Source organism: Zalophus californianus, chromosome 9, assembly GCF_009762305.2.
Source record: "Zalophus californianus isolate mZalCal1 chromosome 9, mZalCal1.pri.v2, whole genome shotgun sequence".
NCBI lineage: Eukaryota > Metazoa > Chordata > Mammalia > Carnivora > Otariidae > Zalophus > Zalophus californianus.
Window position 1 is genome coordinate 94,537,296 of NC_045603.1, and position 18,124 is coordinate 94,555,419.

The 18,124-nt window shown below is 41.1% G+C and overlaps 1 protein-coding gene and 1 pseudogene across 2 annotated transcripts in view; one reads left to right on the forward strand and one right to left on the reverse strand.

Moving 5' to 3' along the window:
- On the reverse strand, positions 1-8,089 carry LOC113922278 (annotated as a pseudogene).
- The window catches only part of YBX3 (Y-box binding protein 3), a 26,024-nt gene continuing 15,741 nt past the window's right edge, over positions 7,842-18,124 (forward strand). Inside the window, exons 1-4 of one of the 2 annotated variants that reach the window (XM_027592409.1) lie at positions 7,842-8,373; positions 12,352-12,415; positions 13,662-13,695; positions 16,538-16,627. In XM_027592409.1, coding sequence (XP_027448210.1) covers positions 8,088-8,373; positions 12,352-12,415; positions 13,662-13,695; positions 16,538-16,627 — 474 coding nt within the window. In that variant the 5' untranslated portion in view covers positions 7,842-8,087. The remainder of the gene's footprint in view (positions 8,374-12,351; positions 12,416-13,661; positions 13,696-16,537; positions 16,628-18,124) is intronic. The other variant, XM_027592408.1, reaches the window with a different exon arrangement.

The window sequence follows — 18,124 nt, forward strand, 5'->3', positions numbered from 1 at the left end:
TTAAGATGAACTGGATGCTGCAACAGCTGCCCTCTTGGGTTTAGGTGTTGTTCCTTCCTGGAATTCAGGCCTGAATCTGCAGTATTTGATTTTTAGGTGCCTCATTCCACTGGTCCAGTGGTATTTTAGCTTTGGCACTCCAGTTATCCTTTCTCTCCCACTTGGCAGGATAACCACGTTTGCCACAGTTGACTTTTGAAGATGACAGGCCTTAGAGCCACAGTGGTGACACAACAAGACATCTTATTGTGATGCTTTCCAAAAGATGAAGTCCCCTTCGTCCTCTCGTTTCTGCCACCGAGAACAAAGACTAAAATTGCTCCATCTTTACCAATGAAACTACTCTTTTAGGAATTACTCCTTTTCAAGTTAAATGGTGTAATAAGTCAAAGAGAAGAAAAAACTGGCTTGAGAGTCATGATGTTGAAAATCACTGTAAGTTGCCTAACCAGGAATACAACGAAAGGAAAGATTATTTTACTAAAACAATTTTTGAAAATATATTTCATGTCTCAAAGCAAAACAACATTAGGTGGATGTGTTTCTGGAAACTTGCAACAAGCTTATATGTAACTGTAAATTGTAGTAAAATACAATCTAATTAGGACACAGGTATCCTATCATAATACTTATTTTGTTCAAACTCAATCATGACAAAATGACTGTCAGTTATCTCTATTTGGGAGGGTTCTAAAGACAATCTTCGTGGGCAGGAGGTTGGTGGCGGGATAGAGTCTTGACTTATTGTGAAAGGCCCAGTGGGACCTGCATAATTGATACTCTATTACCCGGATTTGACAGGAGCAGAAGTCTGCTCTGGAGGGTGATGCACACCTCACTCCATCACTCAACTCCTTGTTATAGCTCAAATTTAAATTCCCCAACATCCTATATTTAGACCAATTCTTTGCACCTGTGCAAAGAATTCAGGTAAAAGCAGAATAAAAAGAGGACTAGATGGGGCACCTGGCTGGCTCAGTTGGTAGACCATGTAACTCTTGATCTTGGGGTTGAGAGTTTGAGCCCCATATTGGGTATACAGATTACTTGAAAAAAAAAAAGAGGACTAAAAATAGTTTGTTCAGAGTGCAGTAAGATTTCTGGAGATCTAAGCACTTGAAAGAGGTCGATATTACTCTGTTTATGTTTAATTCATAGTATCAAAATAAGTACACACTCATATTACACTAGGAAATATTGCTACTTCGTAGTAATTTTTTTCTTCAACATTGTGTGCTTATGGAAGTCAAATGTCTGATGGTACTTAATTAATATTAATCTTTGTCTCTTGCAGTTTTTATTAGGAGCTAGTTTTTCCCTTACCCTTACAAATTTTCTCATTTCCAGTTTCTACTCTGGAGGTCCCATGTTGGGGGGTGTATCACAATCAAATTAAACAGGTGTCTCCAAAATCAAAATAGATCACTACAGGAAGCAGTTAGAGACGCTAGTCAAGTCTGACCAAGAGGAAGAGTTCATATTAAAGAGGAGAGGAGAAAGAATTTTGAAGTGCAAACATTGATGAAGAGATCTATCGGATGCTTTCCCTTTTTTCTTTTGCTGGTTGAGGATTTATTTCCCAGAATTATCATATCCAAGAAAGAAAGAAAGAGAAAATGGAAAACCCCATAAGGCATTAGATCTCCCAGACAAGAGTTTGGATTAGATATCCAATTAGATTTAATTTTTGAAAAAGTAAAGATATAAAGGGAAGTACTGAAGAAGATGAAAAGGAATAGAGAAAGTAGATTGGAACAGGAGAAAAAAAGGAAAAGTAATCTGTGTAGAAAGAGACAGAAGAAAGCTTTTTCAGGAAGAAGAGAATATATATATATATTTTTAAAGATTTTATTTATTTATTTGACATAGAGAGACACAGCGAGAGAGAGGGAACACAACACAAGCGAGAGAGAGGGTACAAGCAGGGGGAGTGGGAGAGGGAGAAGCAGGCTTCCTGTGGAGCAGGGAGCCCGATGTGGGGCTCGATCCCAGGACCCCGGGATCATGACCCGGGCCGAAGGCAGACTCCCAACGACTGAGCCACCCAGGCGCCGGAAGAGAATATATTTTATGCATTGTTTTGAGAGTTAGTTCCAAATGCTATAAAACTAAAATTGCACACAGATGTTTGGTTTCCTCTCCAGGCGTCTTCATTGGGAAGATGAACATTGTCTAGTGGCCAGAGAGCCTTGCACAGTTGATTCTTTTTTTTTTTTCTTCTTAAAGTAAGCTCCATACCCATTGTGGGGCGTGTACTCACAATGGGGAGATCCAGAATTGTATGCTTTACTGACTGAGCCAGCCAGGTGCCCCATCAGTTGATTCTATTTCTGAGGTGAGTTCAGAATGTTTACAGATTTCTATGCATGTTTCTTACATTTTACCAGATTCCAATTCTTATATGCTTAATCAAAGAGGAGAGTTGAAACACCACTAGACTCAATGTCAGAGCAACGGGGATTTTTTTCAACTAGAATTGTATAGAAGAAGGAGCACTTGACTGAGTATAAGGAGATTCAGGTTTTGATTTTAGCTTTGCCACTAACTAGATGAGTTAGTTTGAGAAAGCTGATTAATCTCTCTGATTCTCATTTGTAAAATGAGTGGGGTTGAAATGGATAATTTCTAGTACGTTTTTCCAGTTCTTATTTATCTATCAGACAACCTTTTAAGTTCTTCAACCAAAAGTATACCAATTTGCTAATCTTTAAAGCAACATTAAAAACTTATCTTAATGATGAAAGAATAGTTTAGGAAAAAAAATAGAAGCAAAACAAACACAACAAAGTCTTTGAGAAGCTGTAAGTTTTATATAAAATAAAAAAAAAGAAACAATCGTTTTTTTTTTTTTTAAACCTGCTTTTTAAGTTTCTCAGTAATTGCTTCTCCTCTCTCAGCAACCTCAGATCTAGAGGTGCAGTGTTTTCCAAATCTTCAATCCAGTCTCGCATAGGAGAGGGTTAAGTCACAGTCAATCCCCTACCCTACCCCTAGTTCTCTTAATGAAAAAGAAGACAGCCTAGACTCTATCTTCACCTTGGTATGACGATATATGTTTAAAAAGAAGAGTTGTATGTCTGCACAAGCAGTGTTGGCAAGGAATGGGTATTGTAAATTAACTTCATTTACATGCTGTAGAATTTATCAGTGACACTGCCATACAACTATTCAGAATCATGGAATTATGATTCATGTAAGTTCTTTGGGTATTATATGTCATAGGGAAGCTCAAGTGAGCCTGACAGGTAACCTTATCTTAATGCGTTACCACAGACGGATGTGTGGTTCAGATTTCAAGGCCAGGAATTTTTCACAATGTGCTTGTGGAGAATTATTCAGGTTAAACTTCTTGTGCACCTGGCTGGCACCTGGCTGGCTCAGTTGAAAGAGCATGTGACTCTTGAGCTCAGGGTTGTGAGTTTGAGCCCCACGTTGGGTGTAAAGATTACTAAAAAAAAAAAAAAAAAAAAAAAAAAAAAAAAGCTTAAAAAAATTAAACTTGTCCTTGTCTAGATTTGTACAACTCCATATGGTAGCCACTAACCACACTGAGCGCTTTAAATGTGGCAAGTCCAATGAGAGGTGCTGTAAGTTTAAAATACACACCAGAGTTTAAAAATAGTATCAAAAGAAAAAAATAATGTAAAATAGACAATAACTTTATATTGGTTAAATGTTGAAATGATAATACATATTTTGGACATATCAGATTAAGGAAAATGTATTAAAATCAGTTTAATCTGTTTCTTTTTACCTGTTTATTGTGGCTGGCAGAAATTTTAAAATTACATATATGTCTCCTATTTGGGGCTCAAGTTATATTTCAGTTATGCAGTGCTGGTCTGGACCAATAGCTCCTTTAATACAGGGAACATTCTGGTCTTGATTTGCATGATATCCTTAGCACCTAATGTGAATGGCCAATAATGTGTTGAATGCATTATTAGTGAATGCCAAACAGAGACTTATAGTCAGGCTATCTCCTCCCCTGAAGGGGAAGAAATTGCTGGAGACCATGACAAATCTTTTGCTCTCTTATTCCTCTACTTCTTTATTCCAAACGGACCATTTTTTTTCCTGTTCTTTGTCTTAGCATCAATCAGGTTTAGAAGAGCACTGTTTTTCAGTCTCAGATATGCTAATACACCAATGCTTACATACTTTAAAGCTCTAGTTCCTTGAATGGCTTAAACTCTCCTTAATCTCCTTTAGCCAATTGTTATTTTCCTCCCGAGGGTGATATGCTGGATAGTCTCTTGGCAACTCAGCATCATCCTTAGCCTCCTCAAAGGCAGCACTATATTTCCCAGAATTTCCTTCCCTGTATGGTTCCAAGTTGGAATCTGTCAATGAGACTGGTTCAAGATTTAGTTCAAGATTTAGAAGGCCGAAGAGAAGAATGTCATTGTTTTCCAGTTAGTTACAGGAGGATGCATGGACTGATGGAGGTTCAAAGCTGCTTACAGATAAACTTCTTGAGGAACTCTAGCATCTATGTTGCTGATTAAGATAGCTGGTATGGGGTGGACACATGTGGACACATGTAAGCTAAGGGAGTTTAGACTTAAGGGGCTTCTTTCTTGCCCCTTCAAAACCGCGAGAGCGGCATTAGTAATTTTGTATTCATTATTTTTTTCTTAAAGAGAGGTGTCTAAATTGCATAAGCTTTAAGTCTTCCCAAACCCGGCTGTAGCCCTGAATGGTTGAGAGTCTCCTAGAGATCCTGTAACTCTAGTGGCTTTGGGAGGGTTCCCGAGAACCACTGGCTGGATTTGTTACCTTCAGTGGAGCTTCTTGGATTTTCTCTCTCACAACCCCCCAACCCCTCAGCCTTTCTGGAAGTTGTGGAAGCTCTAAGTCCCTTCATACTAGGAACAGAGTGGCTTTTATTTTCATGATCGAGTCAGTCATTGCTTAAAAATGTTTGCTGCCAACAATGGGATTACAATTCATTTTTTGTTTATTCCACTTAATCTCAAATTTAAGAAGTGACATTTTCTTTTCTTTCTTTTTTTTAGAAATGACATTTTCTTACAAAGGAAATGATAGTAAAAAAAATTATTTAACATCACATGAGAAAAAAAAAAACCCAAAACGTTAGTGCAAACTTCATTTTGGTTCACATTGGAAACTCATAATGTAGCACTTTGGTACATAGTGTGTGCTTAGTAAATACATGCTAAGTGAGTGTGTGAATTAATGAGTGAAGGAAGGGAAGACTTTATGGGCCATCTGTATCCAAATTACTCTCTAGTTATGATAAATAAAACAACATAGATCTTGGGGCACCTGGGTGGCTCAGTCGCTTAAACGTCCCACTCTTGATTTCGGTTCTGGTCATGATCCCAGGGTCATGAGATAGGGCCCCAGTTTGGGCTCCCCGCTCAGCGCGGAGTCTGCTTGAGATTCTCTCTCTTCCTCTGCCCCTCCTGCTTTTCCATGCACACTCTCTCTAAAATAAATAAATAAAAATCTTAAAAAAAAAAAATAAAACAACATAGATCTTGTTTGTTCTAAATAATTCTCTCTAGAGTTATTTAGCACAATACCAAGAATTGCAAGCTGCACACTGCTTTTTCTTGGATGAAAATGAGGAGTAGTTTTGGTAGCCATTCCAGCACAAAATTCTAAGAAATTCCAGGATGCATCTGTAAGTATTTTAGGATATTCCAGAGGTTGGAGACCCCACCTGTTAATTAGGAATTATTTTCCAAGGGTAAATATGTACACAGGTTTCCCCCGCTATTGTTAGGTAGAATGTTTCCATGAACCCGAAATGTCACAAAAACACAATTACCATTTATTTATACGGAAAAATTTTTGAGCACTCCCAGACCCAAAAAATAACCTCTCTTGGGCTCTTATGAAACCTTAGGACACATCTTGCTAACAGATGCACAAAATAAATCAAGATAAAATGCAGATACTCACAGAAACAGTTCAAGGCTATGGCAGATTGAGACTGAGATGCTTGAGTGTGGCTCCCAGGGAAGGAGCCCTGCAGGGCCATGCTCGCTGCTCAGGGTGCACTCTGCTCTATGATGACTTGCCACAAAGCAAATGCTGAACACTATCTTTGCTCTTCGCCTTTTTTTCATAGAAGCGAAGTCCTCTTTGGATTTTTTTCTGTTAGTGGAAAACAGGTACTAATGGAGGTCTTTTGTGAAAGTGGAATGGCTTAACATGAATCTTTGAAAAGCGGGGTGTACCTGCATATATTTTTAAAAAGGGCTTGACTATTAGAGTTTGAAGAGTTCAAGCCCTCTCTTTTCTTGCAATCCAGTTCTACATGGTAAACAGCAATGATAATAATTTTGTTGGATACGAAAGTCAATGGCCAGTCCTTGCCAGAATCATTCATGCTTATCATGTAAAGACTAGCATCTTTAAAATTAAGAAATACTTTATTCATGCTAAGTATTTGACCAGGATTTTTTAAAAACACCCACATTAACATTACCACATGCTCCATATTGAAGTCAAACTAAAATATGAATTTAACATTTAGGTGTTTGTAATTTTTAAAACATAGAAGTACATGGGAAAGTAAAAAAAATTCCATATTTTGCTATTTTGTTCTAAGAATTTATTTTCTTTAATTTGTATTTTTTTATCAATGGAGTAAGAAAGTAATAAAGCTGGATAGTTAACACTTGATAATGAGTGTGTTGATAAATTTGGAAAATTTTGGTCTTTTTGTTCATTTGTTTTCATTTAGTAAACATTTACTGTGTTCTAGCTCTATGCTAGGTACTGTGTTAGCCAGTGAGGATACAATGGTGAATTACACTTGATAGCACCCCTCTTGATGTAGTTACAAAACAGACAATTCCAGGGGAAAACAATAGGTAAATAATTCAGGAGACTAGGAAATGAAGAAAATGAGCTTTTGTTGGACAAAAGCTGGAGTTAACATATGATAATCTCATCTTTCCACAGTGCCTTTGAGAAACTTTAAAAGGAGGAAATACCCTCTGTGACACTGCACACCATTGAACTCTCTCAGTAAAGAGCAAAACTAGAATTTATACCTAGGTCTGTCTGGACCCTATGGGCAAAGGACACCAAATACCCCTAAATTCCAAATAGGCGCTGGGTACAGGTCATACATAGTCGCTCTGGCCATGTGTCTAGCATAATCCAGTGCCTTCTCTAAAGGCCATGTGGACCCTTCAAACTGGGAATATGTTTATTGGGTGGATCTGTTTCTCTGTACCTCTCATCCCTGAAGCTAAGCGGGCTCAGTTGCTTAAGCTTTCACCAGCAGTGAGATACAACTGGAGCAGAAGGTAGGATGTGAATTTATTCTCTGACGTTTGCACTTCAATTTCCTTACCTGTGGCTTATAGATAAAATTATCCGTAAGTTATCGCTTAGGAATAAACAGTCAAGTAGAGTTAAGATTTTGTTTCATTCTTAATTGTTGTGTCAGAAATAGTTTCTGGTACTTCATAAACGTTGAATAACCAATGAATAAATATAAAGGGCTTAAAAACAAGCGTTTGGGAGAGAAGCCCCGCGTAATTTGGATCCCCTATTTTACTTCGCCCAAAGCTCAGTTTCAAGGTGTCAAGATGTCGCGCGGATTGGGGCCCCGCTACCCCGCTCCAACAAAGGGCCAGCAGCGCGTGCTCCTCAGCAAACTCCAGACTGCAGTGCAAAGCTTCCCCGGGCTTCCCCTTGACTCTCCAACTCGGCCCCTTCGCTCCAGTCTCGGGCGGACTGGTGGCTTGGAAAGGGCATCGGGCGCCTTTAAATGCTAATGAGAGTCGTGCCCAGCTCTGAAGCCAACTTTCCCCACCCTCTTCCCTCGCCCGCCCTTCCCTCCCGGGCCGGTGCGCCGCCTAGAAAAACTTGTGCGGGGCCATTTTTGGGGCAGTAAGATCGAGCGAGGAGCCCAGGAGCGAGCGCGCAGCCCGAGAGCTCGAGCCGCCTCCGCCGCGAGACCCCACCTCGGCCGCCGCCGCCTGCGCCGCGAGATCCGCACCGGCCTCCCCGAGAGCGAGCCCCGGCCGCCGCGACCACCAGCCGCGCTAACCGCCGACCAACCGCCACCGAGGTGCCCGAGTGAGAGCAGAGGAGGCGGCATGAGCGAGGCGGGCGAGGCCACCACCACCACCACCACCACCACCACCACCACCACCACCACCACCACCCTCCCGCAGGCTCCGGCGGAGGCGGCCGCCGCGGTCCCCCAGGACCCCGCGCCCAAGAGCCCGGTGGGCAGCGGCGCGTCCCAGGCCGCAACCCCGGCGCCCGCCGCCCTCGTCGCAGGAAACCCCGGTGGGGACGCGGCCCCCGCAGCCACGGGCACCGCGCCCCCCGCCTCTTCAGCCCCCTCCGGCAGTGAAGACGCGGAGAAAAAAGTTCTCGGTGAGTCAGGCCGCGGAGGGTGGGGGCAGCTCCGAGTGGGGCCGCCGGCTGCGGGCGGCCGAGCACGTGCTGGCAGCTCCGGCTGCATTTCCCACCCGGGCGGCAGAGTGACAGTAGGGGTCCCCAGCGCCGGTGGCCGCAGCCCGTCCGCCCTGCAGAGGCTCCCGCGTGAGCGCGCGGCGCCCTGCACACCTGGCTGTCCCGTGCGCGCCTCTCCCGGTCCCGGGCCAGCAAGTTGGGGTCTTAACTTTTGTCACCTAGGCGCGGGCACTGTCACACATTCCCGTAGTGGCGAATATTTCGGTCCAAAGAGGAAAGGAGCGACGGTCTGTGAGGGGGGACCCAGGGTAGGGATGCATGTGGATGTAGGGGGAGGGACAGACAACGTGGAACGGGGACTGTGGAGTCCTCGCTTGGGATCTGGGTGAGGTGAGGGTTTCCCTCCGGGAAAAGTGGGGCTAGGGGCCCAGGGAGGGCAAGGTGGAAAGGCTTCTTGCTGAGAAGGCTCAGGTGTCTGTCCCAGACGCCCTTCCCACATGGGCACGGGAAAGACGCCATGCTTCTGTCGGCCACATGCCGGCTAAGAGGTGTTGCAATCCTCTCCGGGAAACTTGGGTCTCGGTCCCACGTCCTCCTCCCTCCCTCTGCCCACTGCTGCAAAGAACCATTCAGTGTTTACCAATCGCTTACGCGTTTTCTTCTTCCCGGACTGTGGGAATGCACTTGGTGCAGCAGCTGAAAAAACTTCGTCCATAGGGTGGGTATGACGTTTGTTCAAAACATCCTTATCTTGGGACTTGTAACTTACGAAGAAAACAGATGGGAAGATGAGACGTTCAGGTCGGTGGGGCAGAGCAGTAGAAAGGGTTTCTGTTGTCATTGTTGGTATTGTCGCCTATTTCAGCGTTCTCGAGGCTGAACGAATGCCCCGTGTGAGGCTTTAAGCGGGTTTACAAAGTAGGTGGGTGGTGAATAAACTCTGAAGGGTGTGTGCCTATGTCATTCACTCTTCTCTTTAAACAGGAAAGTTAAGAGATGGTGTAGGATGCTTCAGAGCAATTAACACTATTTGGGGTGGGGCCTGTTTGATCTCTGAGCCTTGCCTACTCAATTTCCTAGGAAGAAAATTGAAGGAATAAGGTGAAGAAAGTAATACAGTTCCACCCCCCCGCTTTGAAAGGCCTGTTTTGTTCTTCCAGAGCTTTTACTCAGTTACTGGGGGACAACATGCTAAATGTAACCTGTGTAGGTTCAGAAACAAAATTGCCCTCATTTTGCTGGACTAAAAGTTACTTCAGTCTAGTCACTGTTGTATTGGGATATTGTTTCCAACAAGTGTTTCTTGGAACATTTCCATGCAAAATGTCTGAGAGAGACAACCTTGGGTTAACCAAAGCAGTGTTAAGGTATATTCTCAATATTCATTTTTCTATACAGGAAAGTTTTCAGGTTTTCACTTGATCCTTGTACCCTCTGGATCTAAACTAAACTGCTGGATTTTAAACTGAAGCAGAGGGGTGCCTGGGTGGCTCAGTCGATAAGCGTCTGCCTTCGGCTCAGGTCGTGATCCCAGGACTCTGGGATCGAGCCCCGCATCTGGCTCCCTGCTCAGTGGGAAGCCTGCTTTTCTCTCTCCCACTGTCCCTGCTTGTGTTCCCTCTCTCACTGTCTCTCTCTCTGTCAAATAAATAAATAAATAAATATCTTAAAAAAAAAATAGAATCTTAAAAAAATAAACTGAAGCAGATAGCTTTAAAGATGAAAGGAACAGATAAATTAACTTTTCTTAACCACCAACTGCTATTAAGCCTCTACCACATCCCAGGTGATGATTCTGGAGGTCTTTCATCTTTCCACTGTAACTCCAACTCTTAAAATGAAGGACAGCCTTCTACATGACATTTTGACACTGTTTGTCCCTGTCCAGTGTGTTCTGCCATCTTCTTTCCTTTGCCAGGCAAACACATGGGTGCCTAAAATGTGCAAGGCACAGTGCTGACTGAAATGGAATTCTGGTTTTGGATTCTCCCATTCTGGTTCCTGCAAACAGTCTTTAACTTCAGTGGATAACCATAGGCCAGAGATAGTTTACCCGAGTGAAAGAAAACTTTCCTAATAAACATCCTAGAAGCCATATGGTCTTCCTCTGAACTACCCGCTCCCCTTCCTCTGTGTATGTGAAGTGAGTTTATGGTTTTAAAGCAAGAGGTATGCATGAAAGTTCGATTCTATGACATTGTTGGAGATATTTGTGGAATTAGGACATTTTGAAAAACTACTTTGGGGAGTAAAAATGGCCTTCAGCCTGGATTGAAGTTCGACTTAAAAATTTCATCTTTTTTCCTATTAGTGTTGCCTTTCTAATCAAGATTATTCCTTTGACAGTGCTAGACATTAACTATATGGAAGTGGATCAAAGAGTTCCTATCTTTATATTTTCCCAGGTCATTAATTTTGGGGCAAATGAAAGGCACAAAAAGCCTATCATTTGAAATAACATGTGACTTAAAAGCATATGATTTATCAAAAATGAGCCTCTTCTGTGTACATTTAGATCTAATACAGGTTTTTTTTTTTCTTCTTTGACCTGTTGCTCTAATTAGAATGGCCTAAAACTGAAGATTCCAATGGTTCAATCTCTTCATTGGAGAGATCTTCATTACTTGGACATAGAGCTGGAGATTGCTCAGTCAGTGGTGGGCTGAATGACTTTAGAGGCATAATGAGGTTTTGTTTTGTTTTTTTTTTTCTTTTTACAGCTAAAATACTTCCTTGGGCATATCAACATAGCAGAACAGTGGACAGCATCTGCCCACAAGCAAGCAAGAGCTAATTACTCTTTTAGTCTTGAATTTAAAAACGGAATCCTTATTGTTTATCCTTGAAGTTATCAACTTTGTATCTCATAGAGAGGCAGCATAGATTACTTTCATTCTCTACTAAGCCTTTTTTTTTTTAACTTTACTCTTATTGTCGTATTTCCTGTTTCACTGAGTCTTGATAATTGCTTTATGTGTTTCCTGAATTTAGATGTAGGCATTTCCTAGAGGTTCTGAATTTAGCATTCACAATTGATTCAAAGGAGTCTTCTCAAATCATGCTTGACGACTGACATATGAATCTCTGAAGTACAAGTAATATGACCATATTATTTAGATTCCTTCTCTTGAATTCTGTTGAAGTCTGGTGTTGTACAGAAATTGTCCTACTCATGATGGAAAGTTGAGACAATCAGGTTAAAGAGGGGGATTTTGTAAAAAATGCTGAGTTTGACTCTCACCAACTGCAGAGAGTAGGATAAACAATGAAACAGAAGCCCAAATTCATCACTACGGTTTGGAAAGGCCTGTTACATCATGCCTAGGGGGGGTGAGTACAAACTGGGATTGAGACAGCATCAGTTCTATTATTACTCTTGACTCCTCTGATAGGCCCCCATCTGGCAACTAGACAAGCTACTTTATGTCTTTGTAGATTAGCTACAAAACAGTAGCTTTGTAGGAGCTATTATTTCACTTAAAGTTTGCCTTATATGTCAGAGTGTGAAAGTGATGTGTTAGGGTCATTGGTACTTTGTTCATCTATCTATCTTCTCTTTCATTGTGACCCTTCTTTTGCACTTAGAAAATTTTTCAGCATTAAAACTTTGATCTTAAAGAGTGTTTTTTGTTTGTTTTTTTCCTTAAACAGTGTTTCCCAATTTTAATTATTGCAGAATTGTATAGATTTACAACCACTCCTTTTCTTATGACTTTACTGAAAAGTTTAACAAGGAAGAGAGGTTTAGTCTTCTGAAAAGTATTTTCCTATGATATCTTCCCTTGCTCCATTTTCTTTTCCGTATATATTTTAGAATTAAGCCTTTAATGGTTTCCTCAGGTATGTTTAGGCTTTATATAATGCTATCAAGACCTTATTGATATGAGCTTTATCTCTTTGTAGGTCAGATACTAATTTATCTGCTTAATCTTATTTTAGCCACCAAAGTCCTTGGCACTGTCAAATGGTTCAACGTCAGAAATGGATATGGATTTATAAATCGGTATGTGTGTATCTCTGTATATGTTTTTAAAATGCATGCTTACTTTATGGCACCAGCAGTTTATAAATCCTTTACCATACTTTTTAAATGGCTTACGTAAGTTTTTTGTTTGTTTGTTTGGTTTTTAATTGATGTCTGGAGTAAGTTTTAAGATTTGTAAGCGCTGTCAACATTCTCATTTCTAAGCTACTGGTGTTAAATATTAATTAAAATACATTTCCAGAATACTGATAAATAATGTATTTTATAAAATTCAGTCATTAGAAGAGAAAAGGTGAGGGAGATAAATGAGAAATGGGAAGGACCTTAGGATAATTGGGACCACATCCATAATTTCACAGATGGAGAAATGGAATCTTAGACTGGTTAAGCAACTTTTCTAAGGTCACACAACTAGTGAGTAATTGAGCTGGATCTGTAACCCAGGTCTGTCCCAAGTCCTGTGTAGAAAGTGGAGTGTATTCTTTAAACAATGGTAACTTCGGGACGCCTGGGTGGCTCAGTCCTTAAGCCTCTGCCTTCGTCTCAGGTCATGACCCCCAGGGTCCTGGGATCGAGTCCCACATCCGGCTCCCTGCTCAGCGGGGAGCCTGCTTCTCCCTCTTCTGCTCCCCCTGCTTGTGCTCTCTCTCTTTGACAAATAAATAAATAAAATCTTAAAAAAATAAAAATAGACAATGGTAACTTCTAGCCATATAAAAACAAGAACACAACTGTAGGCTGTTGGGAGTGTGATGAAGTTTTTACATGATATTGTCATTTTCTTTGCCCCCCCTTTAAAAATTCCTTCATTTCTTCCTTATCTGATTTGGTGGGGTGGGGGGTGAGTTAGGGCAGGAAGGAAGGGGGGGTGCTGTTTTAGGTTTCAGTGTAAGGAGAGCCTAGTTCACAGCTGTGCCCTGTCCTCTGAACTGTCCTACTTTGCTTTTACTGGGAGGGAAATCTCAGGCTCTGATTACATTCCACATGATTTAGGAGGAGATGAGAGGGAAGGGATATTTCTGTAAAATCTGTACACTTGGATCTAAGCACTCCGGTAATATGGAGGAGTAAGACAGGTATCTTGCAGGTTTGGAAGTTTTTCACAAGGACTGATTCCAGGCATCTGAATTAAGTTGAGAGGATAAACAAAAGTTTATGTTGTCTTTTTGAAGTCTTGGGATCTAAACTCATAAAAACATCTGTTCTTCTAAGTTTTTCCATATACCTAGTACTTTTATTTATGAACTTTTTTGTCTCCCAACAGAAATGACACCAAAGAAGATGTATTTGTACATCAGGTAAGAGGGATAATAAATGTTACATTTCTCATGTGAGGAGGGGGTGTCTGTAATCTGCTGTTGTCTCTTTTCGAAAATGAAGTCCTATAAACTATTATTCTACTCTGAACTCTTACTGTGATTTTTATTTGTGCAAGGGCACAAGTTTTTTAAGATTGGCAGATAAACTCTTCTGTTCCATCATATAAACTGTTTTGAGTTTTTATGTTTGCAGTAATATTCGAATGGAGTAATAATCAGTTAGGCCAGTTTCTAATTTTTAAAGCCTTTGAGGCCTTGACAAAATTTTGTTTCCATGTTAGCATCTTATTTTCCTGACTTTGTGGTTCCTCCTTAGTGTTTGGCTGGAACTGATCTGGCTTTTGCCTGGGTGGGTCTTGGTTAAAGCCCTTCTACCAGAGTAACTCTGACTTGAGGTAAATAAAGCACAGCAAAGCGGATGGTTAGAGTCTGTGTATCCAAGACATGAGAAACCTCCCCAATTCCCAGGGTAGTCCTCCCCTCCTGTTAAAATGAGGCATGGTTAGCACATGTCCAGGTCAAAAGGTCCACGTTCCCTTGGATTTGAAGGAGATGTAGAAAATGGGTAAAATATGGCAAACGGCAGGCTTGTCTGCTCCTGGGATCTCTGTCTTCACTTTCCTGGCCTGGGATGCTCTTTATTTCATTGTGTATCCTGGACTTGTTTTACAATGTTTGTTAAAAGAAGAAATGCCTCCCCTTGTTCTTTTTGTATATTTAATTTTCAGTGAGTTGTCTCAAATATGTGGGGAACTCTTAGTGTACAACAGGGAAGTATAGAGCCAGGTACTAACTCCAGTACGTTTACCTGCAGGACTCTGTCAAGCATCTGGTTTTCTGCGTTTTTGTTTCCTTCTGTTTAGGGTTGTGAATTTGAGGTGGGGGTGGTGACTGGAGCTGGTGATATCGAAGATTATGCTCTCTAGTTGTGGTTTCTCTTGTTTACATTTCTGCTTGACTGGATATATATCAGTTGTACCTAGATACTCTGAATAGATTTTTTTGTTGTTGTTGAGATTCGGTGACTTTTAAAGTCGTAATAGGCTGAAAGAAAGTGTTGCTTATAATACCTGGAAGTTAATCGACCTTTTGGGTACAGAACTCTGTTTGGTGACAGCCACAGTAAAAGGACCTCACAAGTTTCTGTACTGGTCGCCAGCATCATTAGCCTGCAAGTATATGACCCGATTCCAGCCCCTATGAGGTTGTGTGGTGAGTCACCTCAATGCGTTGAGGCCTGCCCAGTTTAACAGGAAGGAGGGAAGGAGCAGGCAGGGAGCGGCCGTTTTTGGAATGGCTGAGTGTTCTAACTGCGGGCGGGCGCAGATACCCTGTCCTGAGCTGCCTTTCTCCCCTGTGGGTGCGGTCTCTGCCCTATTGGCTCACTTCTTTCCCTCCTCCCTCCCACTGAGAGTAAGGGAAGGGCTGGATTACACATGCCTAATCGCTTTATAAAATAAGGTTGACCTAGTTCCACAGAAACTCAGAGCCCCTTTAACTATTTAGAGATACCAACTAAAGAAATGGAAATTCATTGCAGAAATTATTGTTTCCCCCTTTCACTGGCTGAGGAAGGGAAGCTTTTTCATAGGCAGATATTTAGAGGCACATGTCTCATGCAGCATAATATCTTCTTAACCTTTTAATGCATCATCAGGGAATGTGTAGGGAAGAGTGAGATATGAATGGTGTGATGGGGGAAAATATTAAATAAATATCAGAGATACAGTGCAGGGGTAGGAATTTCTCCTACCCGCTCTCTGTACTTTCCCCACCAGGCTGTATCTTTAGGTCTTCAGCTAAATCGCTAACCAGCCTCATGTTTCCTTATGCCTAAAATGGGGGGAGGTGGGGAAGAGGCCAGATTATGATTATCAGTAATGTTTCATTCCTGAGATAATTTTGTGTATTCCATCAGAAAGTATCCTTCTTGGGGTGGCTGGGTGATAGACATTGGGGAGGGTATGTGCTATGGTGAGCGCTGTGAATGGTGCAAGACTGTTGAATCACAGACCTGTACCCCTGAGACAAATAATACGTTATATGTTAAAAAAAAAAAAAAGATAATAGGAAGGGAGAAATGAAGGGGGGGAAATCGGTGGGGGAGACGAACCATGAGAGACGATGGACTCTGAGAAACAAACTGAGGGTTCTAGAGGGGAGGAGGGTGGGAGGAATGGGTTAGCCTGGTGATGGGTATTAAGGAGGGCATGTACTGCATGGAGCACTGGGTGTTATACGCAAACAATGAATCATGGAACACTGCATCGAAAACTAATGATGTAATGTATGGTGATTAACATAACATAATAAAAAGTATCCTTCTGGCATTTTTAAATTCCTTTTTTTCTATTCTTCATCATCCTTCCACTCCTTCATATATTTTACAATTCCTCTTGAGGTTACCAGTTTCTCTTGTCCATAGAAACCTCTCTATGTGAAATGTGTATTTGTGTCTTTACGTAAGATTTCATGAAGGCATTTCCCCCCCACCACTGATGGAGGTTCAGTCTGAATCTTAGGTACTTAATAGTTTGAGGGAACTAATAGTATCCAGTATTATGATCAGGTTGTAACAAAACTGTGTATATTACCTAAGCATTCTGTTGAATCCACCTATCAAGAAGAATTTCAAAAGATAACATGAATCAAGACAATAATGTGGAACATAGTTTTACAGTGTTTTTTGTTTGTTTTGGAGATCCGGGTTAGTGGGAGAATGATAATTTAAAAAAGTAATAATATATACAATAAACTTGAAAGATGAAATCTGTGGCCAATATTGATGTATACTTCATTTAGAATTTTCTGTTATCGACAGACTGCCATCAAGAAGAATAACCCACGGAAATATCTGCGCAGTGTAGGAGATGGAGAAACTGTAGAGTTTGATGTGGTTGAAGGAGAAAAGGTGAGAGAATATTGTGGCTGGGTATCAAAGTGTGCAGGCACATGGTTTTCTTGCATAATAAATGGTTTCTCGGCCCCTTTTGAATTAATGTTACTTTGTTTTTGACAGGAGGAAGTGACTTTTTTAAGTAGAAAATTTTTGATTATTGAATATCATTATAAACGTTCTTTGACTTGTTATAAAAGGGCATTTTAATTTCTCATTTAATAAATGGTGAACCCTGTTCAACTATGGAGGGAGAAGCTAATTTTTCGAAATTTAAAGGAGATACTTTATTTTGGTACCAAATATATATTCAAGTATAGATTAAAATTTAACTTTTGTAGTATTTTTTTTTAAAGTAATCTCTGTATCCAACATGGGGCTCGAACTCACGACCCCAAGATCAAGAGTTACATGCTTTACCAGCTGAGCCAGCCAGGCACCCATAACTTGCATAGTATTAAAAATAGATAAAAGTTGCTTTGGGGAAGATTTCCTTTTTATAAGCATAAAATTTTCATGCTGTGATTTGTAAGCACTTCTGCACAAATAATACACATTAAAGAATGTTTTAACCTCAATAAAAGAAGATTCAAAATTCTTTTTTTCTTTAAAGATTTTATTTATTTATTTGAGAGATAGAGCACATGAGAGGGGGGAGGGTCAGAGGGAGAAGCAGACTCCCTGCCGAGCAGGGAGCCTGATGCGGGACTCGATCCAGGGACTACAGGATCATGACCTGAGCCGAAGACAGTCGCTTAACCAACTGAGCCACCCAGGCGCCCCAAATTCTTTTTAAAAGAGTTATTTATTTATTTGAGAGAGAGAGAGAGGGAGAAGCAGACTCCCCACTGAGCAGGGAGCCTGATACAGGGTTTGATTCTAGGACCCTGGGATCATGACCTGAGCCGAAGGAAGATGCTTAACCAACTGAGCCACACAGGCACCCCAAGAAGATTCAAATTTTTAAAAAAGATTTATTTATTTGAGAGAAAGAGCATGTGCGTGCACACACTCGAGGGGGAGGGAAGGCAGGGGGGCGAGGGAGAGAATCTCAGAGAATCCCTGCTGAGCGTGGAGCCTATTGCGGGGCTCAGTCTCATACCCTGAGATCGTGTCCTGAGCCAAAATCAGTAGTCAGACTCTTGACCAACTGAGCCACCCAGGCGCCCCGAAAGAAGATTCAAATTTAACATAATCTTTGAATTTTCTCTTTGGCTTGGGTTTTGGAAAGCCAGGGGCGTCTTCGTAGACTGAGTAACAACTTTGTTCAGATGAAGAACAATACAAGAAGCTAATTGATCATCTTGAAATAAATCTACAGAACTTTTGTTTTATACTGTTATATATTATTCCAACATTAGTAATGTCCTTTATGCTTTGTTATAGATATCTGTAAATAGAGTCTGTTATAGATATCAGTAAAACAATCTAGAATAAGAATAAAAACATTTTAAAACCACATATGATATAACTGCCATGGAAGCTTGTGGCAGCTGAACTAGAAACTGAGTG